This window comes from Lepidochelys kempii, chromosome 1, assembly GCF_965140285.1.
Source record: "Lepidochelys kempii isolate rLepKem1 chromosome 1, rLepKem1.hap1, whole genome shotgun sequence".
NCBI lineage: Eukaryota > Metazoa > Chordata > Testudines > Cheloniidae > Lepidochelys > Lepidochelys kempii.
This window is the reverse complement of record NC_136380.1, coordinates 295,424,984-295,442,781: the sequence shown is the minus strand read 5'-3', so window position 1 is coordinate 295,442,781 and position 17,798 is coordinate 295,424,984. Positions and strand designations below refer to the sequence as shown.

Sequence of the window (17,798 nt, the reverse complement as noted above, 5' to 3'; positions counted from 1 at the left end):
ATACACTTGGCAATAATCCTTTGGCTTTGATATGCTTCAGTTTTTAAATGTTCAGTACTCCGAGTTACCCAAAAGTGCAGCTGTTTGTCTCAGGTGAAATATAAATGAGAAAACAGAAAATGTCATAAAATCCCAGAACTTAGTTCTCTTAAATGTTAAAGTATGACAAAATTAATGTAAAAATAGATAATTACAGTCCATGTGTATACGCTGCTCAGATTTAATCTTCAGAAGCTATATTTACTTACAGGGAAAAGGACTATGGGCACAGTTAAGGTGACAGCCACAAGCACTGCCAGGCGAACCAGCAGAAGAGGGGTGTCGAAGGTGTACACTTTGGTGTATGTATGAAGTAATTCATCTTCAACTTCTCCTACAAAAGAAAATGAAAACAGGCTAAGCTCATTCAGGCACGATCTATACTTTCAAAACTAAGATTTTATAATGTAGCAAGATGAAAGAGGGTGTGTCCCTGCAGTTGTCGTCAGACACATGCTACTGATTAGATACAAGTTTTCCTCAACATCAGTCCCTCTGTGGTAGAAATGTTGGTGGTAATAACATTCAGCATTTATATAATGTGTCTCATCCAAGGATCTCAAATTACTTTACAAAATGTGCTATATAAGCCTCAGATGGGGAAACTGAGGCACGGAGAGGCAAACTGACTTCCCCAAAGTATGTAGAACTCCTGGCTTTCAGTCTGGCACCCTAACCACTGGACTAAACTGCTTCTCTAAAAGGGACAGTGGACACTTGTTTTGAAAATATTCCACATGCAGTTATTATGTGCAGCACTAACTGTTATGTGCCAAATGCTTCCGTGTCATAATGGAGGAATTAATAAAGTAAAAAGCAGTGCAAGTTTAAGCTGAGGGCAGCAGCAGTAACATATGGTCTACTATGTCTACAGACTAAGTTATACCAGGTAATCCATCCCTATGGCCTTTTGTACACTAGGATGTATTGCACCTGTTTTCAGGAAAGGTGAAGCTGTAACAGTGGTGTAGCAGTGGTGTAAGAGCTAGAGACAGAAGTGCTCCATTGCATTGCGAAAACCTGCTGAGTATCGCCAGCTTTGCTTCCTTTGGCCATGTGGAAAGTGTGACATCTACAGCATCTTGTTCTCTGAATGCATGCAGTCATGACCCACACAGCTGTTCATTCTTACCACTACAGATAACCTCTAAAAGAATTGAGAAACTTCTACAGAGAATATGGCTCTGACTCACCGTAGAAGGTAAGATAACCAAAGAGAGCAGCAAGCAGATACATGATCAGCATTCCAGCAATCGAGATGTTTGAAACATTCTGCATCCTCTTTCGTGACCGGCTGGGTAGGAAGGGAAGAATAACAGTGTAAATAGTTTATAAAGTCTATATTTGTACATACCTTCTAGTGAACTAAGAGTCCAAGCTGTATTCTGCTAACATTGTCACTAGTTAGTGAATTCAAAGCAACTAACCCTAAATCAATGTTACAACAAACTCAAGTGAGTTTTAAAGCCCTTTGTTTCAAACTCCAGTGTCACACAGTACAGAAAAGCTCAGAATGATTTGTATATATAAAAGTTTTACATTGCTAACCTGATAGTGTTGAAATTAACTATTTACATTTTTATAGAACATCAACTTCAGACTGAAGTTTAAGGAAAAATGTAGGTGCTGAAATCTAAAAGCATTGTTTCTAATTCTAGGCCCCAATCCTACCATCCGATTTGCATGAATGTACACTTGTATCAGTGCAGAGCTTCACTGAGGATCAGGGACCGACAGAAGAATAGGTAAGATCAATTCTTCTTTAATATATACATTGGTTAAATATTTTTACAAGAAAGTCCTGAATTAGGATTGGCTGGATATGGGCATTAAGCATCCGTAAGTTTACTTCCTCAGAGCTCAAAAATGCTAAGATATGGAGTAATGTAAACTGGCTAGTGTGGATGTGTGTGATAAATTACCTCACCCGATTGGCTGTAGCATAAATTTGGAAGAAATAATTACTGACTAATGAGAATTCAATCAGACTGCATGAGAAAATCTTTGCTACATGATACAGTCCTTATTCCTGCAGCCAGATCCTGCAGCGCAGATCTTTGCACCCACCGAGAGTCAATGGGACTCTGGGAGATGTAAACGTGAGCACTGACAGATACAGGTGCAGGACTGGAGTCTCACTCATCAAAATATTTTTGGTGTTGTGCAACGCTTAAATTCATGACCATATCAGAAATGTTTCCAAATATTTCTGGTAATTGATATTTCATAAAATTTCAGTTCATTTCAAGGAATACCAAGATTTATTGCCTCTTCTGAGGTAAACCTCAGGTCAGTAATCTGATGTATGTTTTATCATCAATATCTGCTTATTATGGAATGCAACAAACCATTAGTGGGAGAATTTGTACATCATTGATTAAAGCTGGACACTAAAAAGTGATCTGATAATTGCTACCGGGTTAACTATGGAAGTGTGTGACAATTGTTTTTAAAAGTAAAGTTAAGAGCCTTACTCTTTAAGTTCACTGTATATTGGTAGCACCTCAGGGTGGCACACGAATGCAAATGCCAGGATGGGTATTGTATAGGCAGTCTGAAAAACAAAGGTGTTTAATATGAGTATTCACTACTGAATCATCTGAATGTATTGTGTTTGGCAGCAGTTTAGGTGTGGAGTTAATGGCTATAGACAGATTCTGCGGAATCTCCCTTACCTGTGAGTTAAACACAAAATATTTGGGTTGGCACATGTCATCACTATCACTGTGGGCTTCATATTCCACTCCACTTGTGTGTAGGGTGTCTTTTGCCTCCTCAAAACCCGTGGTGTGCCCAGGTGTATTGTCCATCATGAAATTCACTTTAGAATTAACAGACTCATTTGGTAACATCACTAAGTGCATTGGAACTGAGTTGTTGTTGTAGGTCCAGTTTCCAACGCTATTTTCCGGGACAGGGAGAGGGCAAGGTATTTGGGATTTCTTGTAGATAACCTACAATAAGAATAGAAAATGTCAACACAAGTCTATAGCTTTGAAAAGGTGGCTTCTATTTACACCCTTGACTGAAAACATCAGTGGCTGAACATTTAATGTTTTAAGGTAGCAAATTGTGATTATTGCCCCTGCTTGGCTAGGAATTGAGCATATCCTATTAGTTTTGTTACTCTGCCTCCACCTTGCTTTTTGTCTCATCTCCCTGTTATGTTTTGCTTTTTAGATTGTAAGCTCTTTGGGATAGCGACTGTCATGTACAGTGCCTAGCACTATAGGGTCTTGACCAGGCTAGCCTCTAAACGCTAGTAATAATAAATAAGTACAGAGAAGACAGCTAAAGTTTCTTAATTATTTAAAGATTCTGTATTTCCTACTTTTGGTTATAGCTAGTGATATATTTCATATAGTCACATACCACAGTGAGAAAGAAAACCATGCAGGTAAGTGAAAATCCACTCGTATAACCAAGGTAACCTTCAAAGAAAGAATAAAAAAAAAACACATGCAGTTAAACCACACATAAATTCAGATGACTAATCAAGATAAGAAACAAAATAATATATTTTAAGTGAGGAAATAGTTTTACCTAAATTTTTTAGAAGGGAAAGTGGAAGAATAATTCCAACTGACACAAATATAACGAGGTAGTTACCATTCAGGTACCATTCTCTAAAGAGGAAAAGAACGAAATCAAACCAATATTAATCATTTCTGCCAAGGTTAACTAGAATATTTTCACTGAAGTCATAGGTCGTGCAAAACAAACATACCCAGAATTCTCTTCAAGATGCAGAAATGCTCGGATTACTTCAGGAAGTTCATATTTAATAATAAAGAGGTAGCTTGACATTGCTGAAAAAACAAACACATCAGCTAAGTAAAGTAGAATAATATGGTTCCAATGCAGGTATGCATTTTTTAAAGAATGCTCATTACTGTCAGCATTCTTTAAAAAAAAAAAAGAGAAATGATAAACTATGCATTATTTTGAAAATGCAATATATACATTGATTTTAGTCAAACTTGCTTAACTATATGAACATGTAGATGAAATGAACTACATCGTCCAGTTTTTAGAATTGGGTATCTAAGTTATGGTACCTAGACTGTTCTGTATTTTGGTGCTCAAATCACCATTTACGTACCATAATTGGCAGTGTGAATAAACAGATGATAACTTGACCATGCTCCCTATTAATAAGGTAAGAGCCATATTCTGAACTAAAAGTAACTTTCAGTCTTTGAATATGATATAGTTATTATTGAATTAACAGAGCACTCGAGTTGTTGTTATGCTGAAATACACATTTTTACCCCGTCTCTTGGCTTTGCTATTGTAAATCCTGCTGCTCTAATGGACCGTTTTCCTCAGAACTGTCCATCCATTACTCATAATAAACTTGGCTGCCTCAACTTCTGACCCCTCTTCCCAAACTGTCAACCTATTTAACCTTTGTTTTCCCTGTGTTATATTCCTTTCTCATCAACTAAGTATAATTCCTTGCCTAGTTAAACTGTATTTGATATCTGGGCTTCAGTAAGGAAGGACAGAAGCTGAGACACGCATGTTTGTTACGCACTCATAGATGGGGTCTTTGAAAAGTCATAGTAGCCAATCAAAAGAGAAGGCCTGATTGTGAAACTCTCTCTATTGCGAATGGCTACTATTTTAGTATAGTTATTATGAAATTGCTATACGATTGACAAGTTTCTTTTGCTCTGGATGGCTGATTGTGCTTGGCAGCCAGATAATAGAGATTTCCAAACAGTACCAAGTTTTAAAACACTGAGCCCATACACATTTCCATTTCATTTCCAGTGAGCTAAGACCCAATCCTGCAACTTTTACTTATGTGGAAAATAACTTGGGACTGGTATGCATGTAATGGGGATGTCTCATGTGAGTAAAGTCTACTTGTGTGAATGATGGTGGCAGGATCAAGCTCTTGGGGAATGGGAGCCGAGGGTGCTCTACATCTCATAGGATCAGGCCCAAAATAAAATATGGTGTCAAGAGATAACTGATCTGGCAAATCAGTTGCTGAGCACCTTTCTCCAGTTTTCTCCTGTTACTGTGAAAAGCAGTGTGTCTGCCTATTTTTGCTATGCACATCACTGGGGACCATTTACCCCACTGTGCTCAGTCCGTGATGGCATCCACATCAGCCTGAGGACATGTGCTACCAAGGGAGACCAGTGTTTATTTTTAAAATATTTGTTTAGAAGAACATTTTGCCCTTACCACCAATATTCTGCATTATAATCGAAACAAAAGCACCATATTTTCCAGGCCATCCAAATGCCTTTTCACCTAGTTTTTCATATATTAGGGAGCCTAGAAGCAAAAAGAAAACATGGTGGACTGTAAAAAGGCACATTATTAAACATATTTAAAGGAGAAATATGTGCATGCAACATGAACATTCAGTTAACCAACAGTGTCCTCATACCTCCTTCTTTTGAGGTCTTCAGTAAAAGGTGAACTGAATAGAGTGATAATATTGCTATGCTGAGCAGTAGGATTCTGTAAGGAATAACGGAAATTAGAATCTTGAAGCTGACAATAGAGATAATAAATTGACTTAACAGAACATATATTGAGTTGCTCTCCATCACTTTAATATGTACATTATCCCAAAACCAGTTTGAGTGCTGGCGACATTGGCCAGAAGGCAGAGGTAAGCTTTGGCTGTAATTTATTTATACATCCTCTGGCAACCTGAACATGCATGTTACACCACCTTAGTTTGCCTCTAGAGACTTACTTAGACTCACTGAGGCACTAATTCTGCATTGTCCTGCAAAGGCAGATTCCTGCACCCACGCAGAGCCCCAGTGAAGTCAATTGGATTCCACATGAGTGGGCCTTCCAGGATCTGGGGCCTTAGACTCCCACTCATTTACTGACATTGTAACTTAACCCTCTCTACTTACCTAGCACCTCTGAACCACCTGAAAACCATAACAACTTCAATGGGAGCTGTTGGCTACCCCCTATGTTTGAAAATCAGAGCATTTGGCTGCCTGTGAACTGTGGAGCCTGAGCTTAGGAGCTCATATTTGACACTATGGATATATAGAGAGATCTCACGTAATGATCAGGGATAGCAAAGAGCACTGTATGACACTGGAAATCTTGCTTTCTGAAAGCATACAGCACTAGCTTCTAATCCTGGCTGGCAGGCTGTGAGATACTGATTCTTGAATTCATATAATTCTGACTACCCTCAAGCTTCCTCCACATACTATTTCAGTTCTACATGATTTCAATGGCTGGTATTTTGAGAACTACTGATGCAAGAAATTAATGCTTTATGTGACTTTTTCAGGACAAATATCTACCAGCAAATATTTCCAACAGCTGGTGATGGGACACTAGATGGGGAGGGCTCTGAGTTACTACAGAGAATTCCTTTTCAGGTATCTGCCTGGTGGGTCTTGCCCACATGCTCAGGGTCTAACTGATCACCATATTTGGGGTCTGGAAGGAATTTCCCCCTGGGTCTGATTGGAGGAGATCCTGGGGTTTTTCATCTTCCTCTGCAGCATGGGGCACAGGTCACTTGCAGGTTTAAACTAGTGTAAATGGTGGATTCTCTTGAAATGATTATTTGAGAACTTCAGTAACTCAGCCAAGGTTATGGGTCTATTACAGGAGTGGGTGGGTGAGTTGGTAGCCTGCAATGTGCAGGAGGTCAGACTAGATGATCATGATGGTCCCTTCTGGCCTTAAAGTCTATGAGTCACTATATTCTGGGCAGCATACTGCTCACCACCTTGCCTTCAGCCTGTGAAAAGCTCCTATAAACACTGCATGACTGAATTGTACATAGTTTGGGGGAGATATTCTGGGGTGCTCTATGTAGCCTACTCCCTTATTAACCAGAAGATTTGTGTGAAAAATCCACATGGGAGTTAATGCTGATCATTCTACCCCATTAAGAAAGGTACGTAAGGAATCGAATGATAGCAAGGCTCCTGAATTAGCTATAGTACAAGAGGAAAGAGGAACTGGGGTCGGTGTAAAGGTGCTGGTCCACCATGCAGATCCTTAAGATCTGTGTGGTGTTGGGACCTGAGTTCCTTGTGGATTTTGTAGAGCTGTGGAATTTCAAAGCCACATCCCCTGTCCCCTCCAAGCAGCTGCAAACCATTCCCCCATGTGGGGAGAATGCAGGGGAGGGTGCTACAGGATTAAACTTTCTGAACTTTAGAAACCTTTCTCCCCTCCTCTGTAAAATCTCACTGAAAGGGAGCATTTGGGCCATCTCTGAACAATACATTAATGACCGTAAATATAACCTGAATTAGGATTAGTACAGTAGTTTTCATTTGGCAAATGGAATTTTTCAATCCTTTTGAAAGCTAAAGTCAGAATCTATAAGTACAGGATTATGTACAGCAAGTATATGTCTGACACTGAAGTAATGATATCCTCCACAAACTTGTCTGCTTTTAAATTAGATGCTCCACCACAAGAAGGGAGATTGTTCTCATTCCCAAAGTATGAAACTGTGATAGGACAGAAAGTGAGCTGCTGGGTGGAGAAAGGGGTTTGTTTGTTTTTTATTAGATGGCACTATTTAAACATTATCCCAGTCTAAAGGTGCCAATTTTTACTTCTGCCAAAGTTAACATGACGAGGCTTCTGATAGCGTTTGTTAAATTTAAGATTTGTTAGGGTTCCGCACGTTGAAAACTGTGGCTAACAGTTAGGATTTAGAAGATGTAGTAGAATTTTTTTAGCCAGGGCTAATATACAATGGAATAGAGATACTTCATAGCTGGGTTGGTTATTATTGAACACCCTAAGGAAGAAGAGTTTTTGAACTCTAAAGAGTTTTTTAAAAAGCCTTTCAAAGTTTCTTGGCTCTAGAGCACTCCCTTTTAAAACCAGTTTCCATTTCTGTGAGAGCAAATGCTCCCACTAAGACATTTAACTACCTGATTTGCAGGTGCTGTCAGCTAGTTAGCCATCCAAGTGGTAGCATCTGCACTCATAATTAATTTCAGGCAAAAACTCTGCATCCAAAAATAGGAGATGCCATTCTCTCTTGGGATCTAAGTATACAGTTTCAGAACCTGCTACAGAGTTTTTGTTACACAGCTTCCAAAAGTCAAGAGGAATCACACAGAGAAAACTCTGCAAGTTGATCTGAAGGTTTACTATTTTTCCTGTAATGTAAAGCAATCACCCACACTGCATTCTAGGCTTCCTACTAAACAAAGGAGGATTAACATTAAGGCCCACATAAACAACCAGATTATAAAACTAAAGCCACTTACTAAAGTGGGACAACTTTTAAATGTTCTCTCTCAACCTGATAGGGGTAGCCAGGGATGTCTGCACATAGATGTCTGTTGGTGTCCATCAAAGCATATGCTGTGTACATACTGTATGTCAGCGACATGCCATTTCTGTCTTCAGTGGTACAGACAGACTTTAGAGAGAGTGGCTGACATTAAATATTGGTAAATATGTAGCTATATTTGCATTCAGCCCCTACTTTCTGTTTTCAGGGCTAGAGTTATATGGGCATGAAGTATTTTTCCTCGGTCTCGACAAAGTTATAATTATAAACATATAAATAAATATATACTTTACTGCTTGTGTGGAATTGCCTGTGCTGAAATAGTGGGAATGCTGCTGTTATTTTAGGAGAAAGAAGTACACTGTCCTTCCAATTTTGGTTTTTGACTGGACAATATAAATTCCCAGCAATGAATCTAATACAAAACACAGCTGAAATTAGGGTGGTTTATCATCATTAGACAGAGTCTTGCAATGCTGTTAAAATGTTTTCATTACTGGAGACCTTAAAAATCTCTTTATCTATAAAATGTGGTTCTTCACGTAAGCATTTTTCTCTAATCACAGAAACACTGATAGCTCGCTAATTATATTCTCCCCACTTTTCTGACCACTTTTGAATACTTACACAAAAAGTATAATTCCTGTGTTGGCCATGGCATATGACAGCCCTAAGATGCCACTCCCCATGATGGCATTGCTCAGGTTAAACGCTGACATTCCAAAGGAAGTAGTTCCTGGATGCTATAGAAAATAACAAAAATGGTAGTTAAGTTGTGCCTTAATGAGTGCAATGTAAAACTGTGCTTTTTCAAGTTGCTGGCTTTCCCTTCCTCTGTTCTGTTGAGTACTATGGATGTTGTCTTACCACGCTGCCTGATCTTACCAACATTTTTTACTACAGAACTAGTACGTAACATTTAATACTTGGTTTCAGAGTAGCAGCCATGTTAGTCTGTATCCGCAAAAAGAAAAGGAGTACTTGTGGCACTTTAGAGACTAACAAATTTATTTGAGCATAAGCTTTCGTGAGCTACAGCTCACTTCATCAGATGCTTATGCTCAAATAAATTTGTTAGTCTCTAAGGTGCCACAAGTACTCCTGTTCTTTTAGGAGCCCCAGCTACCTCAGAGGGCTTACAATCTAAGTATAGTACTATTATGAGAACTCCCTTCACTTCAAGTACTGTCAAGGTAGTATGTGTTTGCAGCATCAACACCAGAGCTTTTCTTTTGTCCAAATGGGGTGTAGAGTTATGTCCATACTAACAACCCTTCAAAATGAAACTGCCAGCAATGACTACAGTTACCCAGCGTCACTAAGAATCATAAATGTCATCTTTTTTGGTCATAACAGGCCTGAATAAAGAAAAATACCAATATATAAAAATGAAAAAACCTAGCTCTTTGGGCTGTATTCTCATTTACACCAGTAGAGTAACTTCACTTTGCAGTGAATGACTTGGAATTTTTATTAAATATTTATACTATAGTAGGGTTCAGGTTATTTTATAGACCACAAAACCACACGAAGAAACAATCCTCCCTCAAAAAGTTTACAATATAAGGTCCTGATCCTGTAAAAACTTAGACCTAGATTCACAAAAGTATTTAGGTGGCTAAACTGCAGATTTAGGCACCTAAGTCTGGGTTTAGCCATCTAAAACCCAGTTTTAGGCTCCACAGTGATTCACAAAGCTCCTACTGAACTCCCTTGGCACCCATATTGCTCCAGTAAAAGTTCCTGAGACACCTGTGTTTCTGTATTTGGGCATTTGCACTGCTGCCTCCCTCTAGGTGTCTAGTGCCTGTCTCCCAGAATGATTCACAAAGCAGGGGAAAGATAAGCATTGCCTGGATAAGTCATGTTCAGGGATTGATCTGGATCAGGCCCCTCAAATGAGTTCACACAAGCAGCTGGGACCTCCCTCTCATAGCTTTTAGACCAGTAATTAGGGTATTCACCTAGGATGTGGGAGACTCCAGAGGGGGAGAAGGGATTTGCCACCTTTCAGGTGAGTGCTCTAACCACTGGGCTGTAGGATGCCCTGATGTAGGGCTCCCTCAGTCTCTCCTGTTGAATCTGTTCCACTCTGAATAAATGATTAGAGTCAGTGGAGCAGGGGACTGGATCCAGGGTCTCTCACATCATGGGTGAGTACTCTGCCCACCAGGCTACAGAGTCATTCTCACTCACTTGCTCTCTCTCTGCTCTACCTCCACCCCAATGACTCTTTAATTTTTGATCCACAATGGAATAGGTTCAACAGGAGAGACTGAGGGTCTCCCACATCAGGATAGCCTGATGAGAGTGCTCCATCCTCCGCCCTTTAGCTTCTTCCAAAAACAGCATAGGCACCTGACTCCAAAGCGGGTTCCCCAGCTCTGAATCACTAGCAGAGGGGGCCTCCCTGCAGTCTGGATTTAGGCACCTATCTCTGAGAGAGAGGCAGGACTTAGTGCACACCTTTCCGTTCAGCATCTCCCATTGGCTAGCTTAGACGGCTTCCTGTCTAGCATGCTGGCTTTTGTGAATCACAGTCTAAGAGCCTAACTCAGGCTTTCTGGATTGCAGTGTGTTCCTGTGATTTTCTAGATGCCTAAAATATAGGTGCTGTTGTTCAGCATCCCAATGCTTAACTCCCTTTGTGCATCCAGGACTTAGACACATTCCTAACTTTGCCCATGGGAGAAGTCCTTTAGAGTTCAGTGGGACTACTTGTGTGTAAAGCTAAGCATGTATACACTTGCATGATTGGGACCTAAGACTGGTGTAAATAAAAGGAGTACTTGTGGCACCTTAGAGACTAACCAATTTATTTGAGCATGAGCTTTCGTGAGCTACAGCTCACTTCATCGGATGCATACCGTGGAAACTGCAGCAGACTTTATATATACACAGAGAATATGAAACAATACCTCCTCCCACCCCACTGTCCTGCTGGTAATAGCTTATCTAAAGTGATCATCAGGTTGGGCCATTTCCAGCACAAATCCAGGTTTTCTCACCCTCCACCCCCCCCACACACACAAATTCACTCTCCTGCTGGTGATAGCCCATCCAAAGTGACAACTCTTTACACAATGTGCATGATAATCAAGTTGGGCTATTTCCTGCACAAATCCAGGTTCTCTCACATCCCCCCCACCCCCATACACACACAAACTCACTCTCCTGCTGGTAATAGCTCATCCAAACTGACCACTCTCCAAGTTTAAATCCAAGTTAAACCAGAACATCTGGCGGGGGGGGGTAGGAAAAAACAAGAGGAAATAGGCTACCTTGCATAATAATGTCATTATGCAAGGTAGCCTATTTCCTCTTGTTTTTTCCTACCCCCCCCCCCCCAGATGTTCTGGTTTAACTTGGATTTAAACTTGGAGAGTGGTCAGTTTGGATGAGCTATTACCAGCAGGAGAGTGAGTTTGTGTGTGTATGGGGGTGGGGGGGATGTGAGAGAACCTGGATTTGTGCAGGAAATAGCCCAACTTGATTATCATGCACATTGTGTAAAGAGTTGTCACTTTGGATGGGCTATCACCAGCAGGAGAGTGAATTTGTGTGTGTGTGGGGGGTGGAGGGTGAGAAAACCTGGATTTGTGCTGGAAATGGCCCAACCTGATGATCACTTTAGATAAGCTATTACCAGCAGGACAGTGGGGTGGGAGGAGGTATTGTTTCATATTCTCTGTGTATATATAAAGTCTGCTGCAGTTTCCACGGTATGCATCCGATGAAGTGAGCTGTAGCTCACGAAAGCTCATGCTCAAATAAATTGGTTAGTCTCTAAGGTGCCACAAGTACTCCTTTTCTTTTTGCGAATACAGACTAACACGGCTGTTACTCTGAAACCTGGTGTAAATAAGACACATCTGGCCCCACTGTTTTAAACTGATCACATTAAAGTCTGGCTGTAAACTGAAATGTGACTAAAACTGGAACTGCTGGGTGTGTGTTTATTTGCTCCTTTACAGGTTACAAGATTTCTTTCTAACTACCTGAAAGCTTGAACATGAGATTTAAAATTCAAGCTTCTCTATCATTAGCAGTAATAGATATTCTGTGGGCCAAACATTACCCTCAGTAACACCTGTGTAAGTCAATTTAAAGCTAATAGTTGTTACTGGACCTTCTGGGCCAATGGGCTGGCACAGAGTTATTGAGGGCAGCATTTAGTCAAAGGAACCTTTACTATTGGGGTTGGCAGGGAAGAAAGAAAGACCCCCAGCTCAATTATCAGAGGCTAGAGTGAGTTTGCAGGGCTGGTAGTTGGAAAGAAAATGCCTGTGTACATGTAAACAGAGCATATTTTATCTAGAAATCACTGAGACACAATCCATGTAGAAGCTTGTGATGCCATGTTTATAGCAGAGTAGAGCCACGATTTAATACTTTAAACGATCCAGGCAGCCAAATCGTAACCACTCGACTAAGGCAGAAATAAACAGAATATGCTGGTAAGATTCTTTGGTGAGCTTTGCAGTAACGCTGTTTACATTTGCAAAGAGACTCATGTATATTGTCCCTACTTTCTTATATTCCTGTTTCTATTACTTAAAAACTAATAATAAACTTACATATTCCTCCTGATAGTCTGCCAATTTCTTTTTGCCCAGAAATCCATTTGGAAGGAACTTCTGACTTTCTGCATCATTGTTAGCAAATTGACTGAACACAAAAAAAGAGCAAAATAAGAAAACAATAAAATAAGTTTACTACGCACAAGAGACTAAGGGTCCAATTCAATGCTCACTGGAATCAATGGAAAGACTCCAACTGCATCAGTCAGGCCCTGTATTCAGAAGTCCTTACTCAGTTTTATTCAGTGTTTCCTCTAGCAAAACTCCCACAGATGTCAATGGGAGTTTTATTGAAGGAAGCACTGAATTAAAACTGAATGAGACACTCAGGATTGGGCCTATGAACTTTGTTTAGTTTTAAAAGAATCTAAACCACACACGGCAGATTCGTAGCTTTGAATGCACTTCCCAACTTCTGTCAACAGTGCTGTCTTCCTTAGCAGCATTTTCCTTCCCAATATCATATGTCCTGTTCATTTTATTTACATTCTTACAGGCTACCCTTTACCTCAGAAGCCCTGTATAGCCAAGTATCCACCTCTCCATGTCTAATCCCTCCTCAAAACAGATTTCTGTGAACCCTATTACTGTTAACCCCACCCTGGAAGAATTGCTATTATTTACTGATATAAAACAAAACCACTTCCCACCAACAAAATGTATGTACCATATCTAAATTCTTATGTATAATTTGTCTTTAGATCTCGATCCTATACTCAGATCTGCTAGCATAGAACCCCTAGAACACTCTAGAGGTGCAGGGATCAACACTAGCAAATTTAATTGCAAGACCAGGGCCTTAAAATAGAAGATACTGATATGAACCTAAATGGAACTACAGGATCAAACACACCTGGGGAATATTTGAGTGGACTTTCTAGGTAAACCTTATCTTTACAGAGGATCAGTGTGAAATCCTAGATCTCCCCTATTTGCCAAAGTTTGGATCCAGACCTGAACTTTGGCTCATGACTGTGTTTAGGGGCAATGAAGAAATATCATATTATTTAAGAGTTAAATTGAATTCTGGAGCCATGTGTGTCATCTAAGAACAATGGCCAGGATTTTCAAATGTAGGTTCCCAAAGTTATGCTCCTACCTCCATATTTTGGCATTTAATGATGCGACCTGATTTTCAGTGTTGCTCAGAACCCTCCTGTTCCTACTGATTTTTACTGACGTTTTGCCTCAGTAAAGCAGGACTTAAAATTGTGATGTTTCTTAACACTCAATATTAACTTTAGCTCAGAGAATCATTGGATTTCTATTTGATTTCTTGGTCTTAACGGAGACATTCTCCAGAAATTTTTCTATTAATAAGGAGTAGAGTAAAAGAAGAAATAAACTGCTTCTCTGTATAAAACTTTCACACTGAAATTGTATATTTAATAGGCCATTGCTTTGTCTTGAAATTAGTTTGAAGACTACATGTTTTAAAACTAAGAGACCTCTGATTATATAAATTGCAAACAAACAATTTTGAGTGAAAACAATGTGCTAAAACTCAGTAATTATATGAATCTAGGTGTCAGAGAACCCTGTAATTGCCTTTATAAATATACAGGTATTATGAGAACTGAATGTTTATGATATTGGACAGCTTGTGTTCAGAGTCATGAACTGGACAGTCAGTGCTGGCAAATCTCAGCACAGATTTTTACCAATGCATCTCACTATTGACCTTGAATATCTCAGCTATTCTACCCACAACGATAATCATGTTAAAGAGTGCAGTGATTTTGTGATTTGGGGAATAGCCACTAAACAATCAAACCAGTTTTAATTTGTGACCTAATCTGAATTTAATTTCAGGATGCCATAAGTGAAATCCTGGTGTATCGCATGTGTTAGTCTTTGATTACCTCTTTTTAGTCTGAACATAAACCCCTTTTTATTTAAGTACATACCTGCTAATAGTAGCTTTTTCTGGATCTATTATATCCGTGTAGCTGTCTTCAATGCTTTCTCCGCTATTGCTCTCCTCATCAAGTTTGATGTTGACATTTTGCAGTTCCATGCGATCCATTTGAGTGGTCAGCGCTTTCTAGCTTCTACAGTGTAAACAATACTGTACCTTCTGCTTACAGGTTCTCTCCACCATGTGTTAACTTTCAGAACACTCTGTTCTGCAAACAGATCACAAAATAACTCATTAGAATTTTCCTCAAATTAGATAAATGAGTGTGATTCCCTCTGTTTGTGTTTGTTCTTCGTAATAACATTAAGGGAGGCAACTGCTGCAGCTTGGGAAAATTCTGGATAAATACAAGCAAAATACTCTTTTTTTTTTTTTTTTTTATACAGCATCTTTCCACTCAGTCTTTCTCAAAATGTAAGACGACAGACCTACACAATAGGTTTCCAAGCTCTCCTAGAATAATAATAAAACACAGGTATATATAGTCTATCTATAAAAAAACTATCACTGTAAACAGATTTAATGTAAAATCTGGGAAAAATTATTTTGTTTTTTAATTGATATCGTGGATAATCATTAAGATGCACCCTTAACCTGAGATTAACTATATCAGGGTTGGGTTGTTGATAGGGAAATGCTATATATAAACTTTACTGACCATCATATGAAGACATTACAGTCAAATTATTTTTCTGAAGGAAATACTTGGTGTCTGGAAACATATATTGCTAGATAAGTATGGCTACATGTTAAAAATAATCAAGCTGCTGCTGGCTGCACAATGCACTTCACCCTATCACATCTCAGTTTAATACTTGTCCATCAAAACTTTTAGATAGTTTATATAATTTAAAACTATCTCTCAAACAGAATTATTACATATTTACATAATTTAATATGCCTTTAGTCTCATGAGAGGGTCTGGATAAATAATAATAATCATCTGGATAAATAATTATCTTTTTATATGGCCCAATATAAACCATATACTCTATAATATAAATAGTATGATGATTTGTCTTTGGCATTAACATGAGTTTATACTTACAATCTCAGTTTACAGATACACTTTTACATTTGTTTACTCATTCCCAAGTTTCATAATATACCACTAATATTATGCAGTTGTACAGCATTTTTTTTTCTGAAAGTGCTTTACCAAAATGACTTAATAATAGTATCCCCATTTCACAGATGGGGAAACAAAGGCATAGAGAGATGAAGGGACTGGCCGCAAGTCATATAGCTGGTTACTGAACTATGGACCCAAATTCTTTATCCTTGTGCCTCCCAGTATAACACATTAAAAGAATCCACCATATATTTCCTGAGTTGTGTACCAGAAAATAAAATACTGTATTCTTAATGCTATAACTAAATGCCTAGAAACATTGCAGAATACAAATTAGTATTAAAAAACCCAGCACAAGCAGCATTCTATTTTTGCTTTACTCTAGCCCTAAGCATGCAATTACTTATTAAAAATTCTCCAGTTTTTGCATTCATGGATGTTTAGTTCCTCACTTAATTACCAAACCTTCACTAGTCTATATAGCCATTAATATACCATTCCTAACATCTGCAGTCTCAAACTTATTTTTAGCAGCACAACATTAAAATGTGTGTGTAAAATGTAAATGTAAACTTTAAACACCAACACTGGAGCTAAAATTAACCTTGTGTCAAAAACTACAATAAATTACCTTACTCTAGTAACATTTATTTTTATCTAATAATTGAACAGCAAAAGAATATCAAGGTGTTTTTGCCAATTTCCTACCAGAGATAGTTGCTCTGTTTATTCCTTTCTGCTGCCACTCCAGCACTTAGACTGAGACTGATTACTGAATCTGGCATTAGGTCAGAGATAGCTAGGCAGGCTTACATTCCAAGGGTCTGATTTTGCCCACTGAGGACATGAATAACTCCAGCTGAAGTAAAGAAAAGAACTGGGTCCTTGCTGAGACAATGGTAAACTCATTCATAACAGTACCTCTAAAACCAAACTTTTTTGCGTTCCAAGCAGCAGATTCATATAGTATCCAGATGCTTATTTTAAATCTATATCTAAGAAAATCAGGCAATCGAACACAACCTGCCAGTGATGAAGAAAATCTCTGTTGTGAACACTAACAAATGCTCACTTTAGCAATATTCTTCCAATTGTATCACCCCTGCTATACTGACTATTTTAGTGTTGAGGAACAAAGAGAACAGTGCAGCAGAAACATTACCATGGATTAATTTACACAGAGATTAGGTTAAGAGAGAAATTCTGTATTGCACAGTCTGTACTATATTTGGAAAGGAAAGAAGAATATGACAGAAAATATGTATTAGGGTATAGGTTCTATTTTAAAGGCTGATCCTTCAAACACTTAAGTGAGTCATTTTACTTATTGTCTCAAAGGACTATAAAATTATTTATGTTTTAAGGATCAGGTGCTTGGTACTGAATCATCATCAATTTTAGGTCCCAATCCTGTAAACACTTACTAATGAGTGTAGTGCTTATTACCACAAGTAGTTCCCTTAATCTTCATCAGTGTTTGGGGGATTGGACCCTTCATTTGTTGAAATCCTTCTCTCCAGGTCACCAGTCTTGCAAACTCTTGCGTACACACGAGTAACTTTGGGCATGTGAGTAGTTCCAGACTCCATGGGAATATGCACATGCCCAGAGCTACTCTCATTCATAAGGGCTTGCAGGATCAGGGCCTAACTGAAGACTAGCACATTGCTGCACCTCAATTCCATGGGCATTTATTTTGAAAAATTTTAATCGGTCACTCTGTCAGGATAGCGTTCCTTACTCTGAACACTTCTCATACCTAATGAAATCTTAAATTGTAGTTTGCAGTCCTGTTGTAGCTGTGTTGGACCCGGGATAGAAGAGAGACAAGGCGTGTGAGCTAATATCTTTTATTGGACCAGCTTCTGTGGATGGAAGAGACAAGCTTTACAGCTGAACAGAGCTGAAGAAGAGTTTTGT

The 17,798-nt window shown here is 38.9% G+C and overlaps 1 protein-coding gene and 1 long non-coding RNA gene across 9 annotated transcripts in view; one reads left to right on the top strand and one right to left on the bottom strand.

The window, feature by feature from the left end:
• Positions 1-1,330, top strand: part of LOC140905183 (uncharacterized) — a 111,528-nt gene extending 110,198 nt beyond the window's left edge. For all 3 annotated transcript variants that reach the window (XR_012156782.2, XR_013635201.1, XR_013635202.1), the window contains one exon: positions 1,180-1,330. This is a non-coding gene — a long non-coding RNA (uncharacterized LOC140905183). The remainder of the gene's footprint in view (positions 1-1,179) is intronic.
• SLC38A4 (solute carrier family 38 member 4) overlaps positions 1-17,798 on the bottom strand; it is a 62,450-nt gene that overhangs the window by 9,129 nt on the left and 35,523 nt on the right. For 5 of the 6 annotated variants that reach the window (XM_073327973.2, XM_073327976.2, XM_073327977.2 and 2 more), the window contains 12 exons: positions 14,796-15,014; positions 12,886-12,976; positions 8,936-9,051; positions 5,447-5,520; positions 5,239-5,331; positions 3,767-3,848; positions 3,583-3,665; positions 3,412-3,470; positions 2,715-2,993; positions 2,514-2,593; positions 1,233-1,333; positions 249-373 (listed from right to left, as the gene is read on the bottom strand). In XM_073327973.2, coding sequence (XP_073184074.1) covers positions 249-373; positions 1,233-1,333; positions 2,514-2,593; positions 2,715-2,993; positions 3,412-3,470; positions 3,583-3,665; positions 3,767-3,848; positions 5,239-5,331; positions 5,447-5,520; positions 8,936-9,051; positions 12,886-12,976; positions 14,796-14,914 — 1,302 coding nt within the window. In that variant the 5' untranslated portion in view covers positions 14,915-15,014. Of the gene's footprint in view, positions 1-248; positions 374-1,232; positions 1,334-2,513; positions 2,594-2,714; positions 2,994-3,411; positions 3,471-3,582; positions 3,666-3,766; positions 3,849-5,238; positions 5,332-5,446; positions 5,521-8,935; positions 9,052-12,885; positions 12,977-14,795; positions 15,015-16,586; positions 16,639-17,798 lie in introns of those variants that run through there. The other variant, XM_073327975.2, reaches the window with a different exon arrangement.